Source organism: Triticum aestivum, chromosome 6D (genome assembly GCF_018294505.1).
Source record: "Triticum aestivum cultivar Chinese Spring chromosome 6D, IWGSC CS RefSeq v2.1, whole genome shotgun sequence".
Classification (NCBI taxonomy): Eukaryota; Viridiplantae; Streptophyta; class Magnoliopsida; order Poales; family Poaceae; genus Triticum; species Triticum aestivum.
In genome coordinates, this window is record NC_057811.1 from 415,948,033 (window position 1) to 415,954,639 (window position 6,607).

At 43.3% G+C, this 6,607-nt stretch overlaps 1 protein-coding gene across 1 annotated transcript; it reads right to left on the minus strand.

The window, feature by feature from the left end:
* Positions 1-241: 241 nt before the first annotated feature.
* On the minus strand, positions 242-3,990 carry LOC123145492 (probable hexosyltransferase MUCI70). Its single transcript, XM_044564919.1, has 8 exons — positions 3,674-3,990; positions 3,080-3,173; positions 2,939-2,988; positions 2,228-2,583; positions 1,704-1,915; positions 1,144-1,400; positions 889-1,067; positions 242-715 (listed from the first exon to the last, which is right to left on the minus strand). Exons 1-8 carry the CDS (start codon positions 3,933-3,935, stop codon positions 602-604), a joined length of 1,524 nt encoding a protein of 507 aa, XP_044420854.1. The 5' UTR covers positions 3,936-3,990; the 3' UTR covers positions 242-601.
* Between the last annotated feature and the right edge of the window lie 2,617 nt (positions 3,991-6,607).

The window sequence follows — 6,607 nt, forward strand, 5'->3', positions numbered from 1 at the left end:
TTGTAAGAAAGTCAAAAAAATCCGAAACTTTTTGCAAACAAAGTAGACTATTGTTGCACTCATAAAATCTTTCGCGAAGAAATGACTTTCATGTGGTTGTGGACGTAAAAAACAGATTTGTCGCTGTATACGAGGTACTGTTCACGCTATATGTCCTGGGCAATTTGTCATTTTTGTCAGAATTTTGTCAGAGAATATTTAGTTACAGAATATTTTTGTACGACAGAGACAGCTCAAGTTTGTTGGGTAAAAGTTTTGGAACATTTTGACTTTTTCTGAATTTTTTAAAAATAAAATCACTTATCAGGTGTAATTACCACCATGTTCAAAGGGTATTTTCCCCGATATGTATCTCTTCCACCAACGACTTTGCAAGTAAAAGCATGCATGGTTGGAACCTGAAACTGTCCGTTTTCTGCTACTCTGATCGCAGCAGAATACAGCTCTGTAAGATTTCTCCCGCGTCTGGAAACTGTGGAAACCAGGAGGCAGCAGTGAAAAAGCATTCCATGTAGGGGTGCAGGCGGCGGCCCGCTTCCTGTCTGCTAGCATCGAGATCTTCCATTAGAGGAGTTTAGCTTCTATTTCCTTGATGGCAGTCTTAGCTTGGCATCGATGAATGATTTTTATCCGTGCGAAGGTTTTTTGGGGGTGGATCTGTAGTTCCATTAGCTCGGTGATGAAACAGTTTAGCCACTGCTCTTCTTTCACAGTCCTGTTTTAACAATAAAATGGAAAGAACCATATTAAGATTCTATGTGAACCTGTGTAGGCACGGACTACCATTGACAGTAATTATAATCAAGTACGTATTAACTAAGATGAAATACAGCATATCAAGAGGAGCTCAGCCAGCAAAAGGGAAGCTCTACTCAGAACATTTATTACCTTAAACATATTTAGCTGAAAATTTCTTCCAGCGTTCATTCTCCTGAGCTTCAAGTAAGTGTATGCAAAACTCAACTGATCACGTGACGTGAAACGGTTGACCTCATTGAACCAAAGGCATGAAAATAAATTAGACATTGGTGTATGGGCACGTACGATGAAAGATCCTTCGGGCACATCTGCAAAATTGTTATACACTCGATCAACTCATTTACTCATAGGAGAATTTATCAAACATAAGTAAATGCTACTTACAACTCGGTAGAACAGGATCGTGGCCAGAGGCATTAAACTTCACAAGGCCGTCAGACTGATAAAAGTAAAATTGCTCGTCGATAGCAGTGTGATTGTACTTGTTTAAGCGCTTGTTCTGAAGCACCTCCTCCCAGACACAGGTGCGATCATAGTGCACTGAAATGGCGTACTCTGCTTTCTTTCTCCATAAGAAATACTCAATGATAAGCATTGGATCAGCATGAAGACGCAATTTGCTATCCAACCAGATGGAGTACCTAACAGGTAAAATGTGTTATGTTAGCCATGGAGAAGAAAATGCATGTAGTGGTAATATGTATAGGAAAATACATATATGTGCCAGTTAAAAGAAAACTAGGAGTAATAAAAACTAAGATCCTAAACTACATTAGTAGTTGATGAGATGACATGCATCAGCAATCAACCAGCTAATAAGTAGTAACGAACTAACTCCGCGTGCTTTAGAATTTATATAATTTTATTCTGCGGGAGTATAGAGTACTATACAGAATCTCCATGCAACTAGATATCATGGACAAATACATCAGCAAAAAACTTACAAGGCAGATGGGAAGAGTCGGTGAGCCAGAAGTTTTGGCACCTTTCCTGCTCTCCGCATATCTTTGTAGGGTAAATTCTTAACTACAACAATTCTCCAAAGACCAATGGATCCATTTTCATCAGGGATGTGTCCTTCAGAGGAAAGGGTTGTCAACGTTAGCTCATCCAGGAACATGATGAAGCACACATTCTTCTTAGAGTATGAGCCAATCTGTGAGATTTTTAAACTGGTAAATGATAATGTTTCTGAAACAGTGTAATAAAGAGAGAAAAGCATGCAATCACCATGGGATTGAAAAAACACAAAGAGATTGCCAAGGAGGAAATGATGGTGACTTGCCATTTTGCATCTGAAAAACATGGTACTCCCTCCGTCCGAAAAAGCTTGTCCCTCAAATGGATGTATTTAGCATCAAGTTAGTGCTAGATACATCCATCTGAGAGACAAGCTTGGGACAAGTTTTTTCGGGCGGAGGAAGTACTTGTTAAGAATGCATGCACAAAAAAGGAATAAGAACATTACTCTGCTTTTAGTTGGTCTCCTTAAGTAATCAGAGCCTCCAAAAATGCATGATGAAACCACCACACGGCAGGTAGCCATATAAGCCCTGTCATGTTCATCCAAATCAAATCCACTACTAGGATAACCCTCTGGACCTTCTACGAAACCACAGTGAAGACTTTGGTTTTTTGCATAATATGTTTCCTCTCTTTCCTGAAGACTCTGGTGCCCAGCAAACAATGGTTCAAAAATCCCATTACCAATCAAATGTCCCTCAGTCAAGATATACTTCAGCAAAAACTGTGTAAAATTGTTGTAGTCAGCAGGCTCCACAAGATTGTCAACCGACGGCAAAAACTCAATTTCACAGGGCCCATCTGCAATATTACATTCTGTATGTCAAGTTGTCAACAAACGTAACTATTATAGAACCAAGAAACATGCAAAAATTAATATCATTTACATGGTTCCATTTAGCACATAAATAGGTTAGGAAATGCCAAGTGTCAGGCTTTGTGTCAAGTTTGAGCGATGAACAGCATTAATCAAGGTAGAAAATAAGAGAGTAGATATTTTGAATGTAGAACCATGAGATCTTATCAACATGTTTGTTTCAACTGAGTACATCTAAGATAAAAATTGGATAACAGATTTATCTTACAAAGGTTTAAAATGACAATGTTTTAGGAAATCAACGTTTAGAGAGTAGATAGAGTCCAGAATATCTCTTACAACTCTTTTTCTTTCTTCCTTTGATGAAGGGTTCTGACTTGTCTATAGTCCTGACATAAAAGTAAATCTGATGATACCCGAAGGTATGCACATATACACAAGTACATATTTATATATGGAAAATGGTAAATGTGCACTTACATAGAGATATTTTCCTTGACCGTGGTATTGCGTTTGTCTCTCTTATCCATTCCCTTTCCAACGTTCTCCCTGTTCATTGGACCTTGATGTATTGCTGCATAGCAGAACATTGTCGATTTGTGGGAACTCTGATAACATTGTCAGCCAAAGATGCATGTGTCACTCTAACAAGCATCTGAGTTACACGAAGATTCTAGATAGCGGGGTTCAGCAATATAATTCTTCTTACACGATTTTGTTTTTCTTAACTGAATTACTCAATTTTGTTGCACTTAAATCACATGATGAACAATGGATAGCTTCATAACCTGGTAAGTGACAACACAGAGAGGTGGAGACCAGTTGCAATTTATTTCATGCAATTAAGTACTCCATGTAGCACAGATTTCACCGCACATAAGAGCCAGGCATGATACAAATATTTAGCAGGTCGTACATCTATGCCTAGGCGAACAATAATCCCGTGAATTATAGCGAATGGGAGGAAGAGAACATGGATGCCACCACAAACACTGAGACGAAAAAATCGCAGTCTGTTCACCTACATTGCAGCAAAGCGCGGGGTGGTTGGGCTAGGGCAGGAGGAGAGCTTACGGTGGAATGGGAGGCTGGCGTGGGAGGAGAAGGAGAGGTAGGCGAGGGAGAGGAGCGCCAGGGCGAAGGTCGGGGGGAGGAGCAGGCGGCAACGGCGCCGCGGCCGTCGGGAATGGCGGCGGGGCCCGGCCGCGGGGGGCAGGCCGGTTGTCGGCAGGCGGTGCTCCGCCATATGCCCCAGCGCGGCGCTCGCTCCGCTCCGGCGGGTCGCGGCGGCGAAATCCCCCCCTGTGCGTTTCTCTTTCGGCTGTTCCCGTCCCATGTCGTCCGCCCTGTTTCTCCCTATTTTGGGGGGCACGACAGCGTGCCCGATTTCTCGTCAACAGATATTTTCGGATACGATAATGTGCATGTAACTACTTGCTCTGATTTTCATTTGGGAAAAGCTGTATGCCCTTTTTTTTTGGCACCGATAGGCACCGACGCGTCGGCCCAATTTTCGGCTGGTCTGTCGCTAGCCGCCCGATATGTGGGTGACTTACCGTACGATCCCGCACAAATCTTCTGTCCCTTCTTTTGTCCTCCGCACATCTCGCAGGGAGAAAGAAAGGAGCGCAGCATGCCGCACGCCTCTGCATCTCGCTTGCCGTCTTCGCCAGTTGCAACTCACCGCCATCATATCTCATCGTGAAAACAAAGGTCGATGCAGCTCCCCCATCATTCTCGTCCATCAACGGTAGTAGCAAAACAAATTGCCGGATGCAACTCTCCACGTTGCCGGTTCCAGCAAAAATCAACAATGCAGCTCCCCTATTCGTGTTGGTCTCATCACCGGTTCCAGCAAAAATATTGCTGGATGCAGCAAAATTGACTCATGGTTCCAGTAAAAATACTGAAGGAAATATGCCCTAGAGGCAATAATAAAGTTATTATATATTTCCTAATATCATGATAAATGTTTATTATTCATGCTAGAATTGTATTAACCGGAAACGTAATACATGTGTGAATACATAGACAAACAGAGTGTCACTAGTATGCCTCTACTTGACTAGCTCGTTGATCAAAGATGGTTAAGTTTCCTAGCCATTGACATGGGTTGTCATTTGATTAACGGGATCACATCATTAGGTGAATGATGTGATTGACTTGACCCATTCCGTTAGCTTAGCACTCGATCGTTTAGTATGTTGCTATTGCTTTCTTCATGACTTATACATGTTCCTATGACTATGAGATTATGCAACTCCCGTTTACCGGAGGAACACTTTGTGTGCTACCAAACGTCACAACGTAACTGAGTGATTATAAAGGTGATCTACAGGTGTCTCCGAAGGTACTTGTTGGGTTGGCGTATTTCGAGATTAGGATTTGTCACTCCGATTGTCGGAGAGGTATCTCTGTGTAACGCCCACGATGCGGCTATATCTCCCACGTGTCGAGGCACGACTTGGAGGCATAACCGCATTGTGGTTTTGTCGCAAGAAGGGTCATCTTCACACAATCCCATGTAATGAACAAGAATGGGATAACGAGAGTTGGCTTACAATCGCCACTTCACACAATACATAAATATAATTCATACATCATCCAAAATACACACATAGACCGACTACGGTCAAATCCAAATGAAAATAAGATAACCCCAAATGCTAGATTCCCGATCGACCCAACTGGGCTCCACTATTGATCATTAGGAAAAGAAACATAGTAACGACCACGTTCCTCGTCGAACTCCCACTTGAGCTCGGTTTCGTCATCTGCACTGGCATCGTCGGCACCTGCAACTGTTTGGTAGAATCTGTGAGTCACGAGGACTTAGCAATCTCACACCCGCGAGATCAAAACTATTTAAGCTTATAGGAAAGGATGGTGTAATGAGGTGGAGCTGCAGCAGGCACTAAGCATATATAGTGGCTAACATACGCAAATGAGAGCGAGAAGAGAAGCAGCGGAATGGTCGTCAACTAGTAATGACCAAGAAGTGATCCTGAACTCCTACTTACGTCATTCATAACTCAAACCGTGCTCACTTCCCGGACTCCGCCGAGAAGAGACCATCACGGCTACACACGCGGTTGATGTATTTTAATTAAGTCAAGTGACAAGTTCTCTACAACCGGACATTAATAAATTCCCATCTGCCTCATAACCGCGGGCACGGCTTTCGAAAGATAATACCCTGCAAGGGTGTCCCAACTTAGCCCATTATAAGCTCTCACGGTCAACGAAGGATAAACCTTCTCCCGGAAAGACCCGATCAGTCTCGGAATCCCGGTTTACAAGACATTTCGACAATGGTAAAACAAGACCAGCAAAGCCGCCCGATGCGCCGACAAATCCCGATAGGAGCTGCACATATCTCGTTCTCAGGGCACACCAGATAAGTCAAGCTACGAGTAAAACCAGTCCTCGAGTTTCCCCATGGTGGCCCCGCAGGCTGCTCGGTTCGGACCAACACTCGAAGGAGCACTGGCCCGGGGGGGTTAAAATAAAGATGACCCTCGGGTTCGCGAAAACCCGGGGGAAAAGGCTTAGGTGGCAAATGGTAAAAATCAAGGTTGGGCCTTGCTGGAGGAGTTTTATTCAAGGCGAACTGTCAAGGGGGTCCCATAAATCACCCAACCGCGTAAGGAACGCAAACTCAAGGAACATAATACCGGTATGACGGAAACTAGGGCGGCAAGAGTGGAACAAAACACCAGGCATAAGGCCGAGCCTTCCATCCTTTACCATATATATAGATGCATTAAATAACTAAGAGATATTGTGATATCCCAACATATCCATGTTCCAACATGGAACCAACTTCAACTTCACCTGCAACTAGCAACGCTATAAGAAGGGCTGAGCAAAAGCGGTAACTTAGCCAAACAACGGTTTGCTAGGAAAAGGATAGTTAGAGGCTGTCATGGCAATATGGGAGTCATGATATAGCAAGTGGTAGGTGGCGCAGCATGGCAATAGAACGAACAACTAGCAAAGAAAAGATAG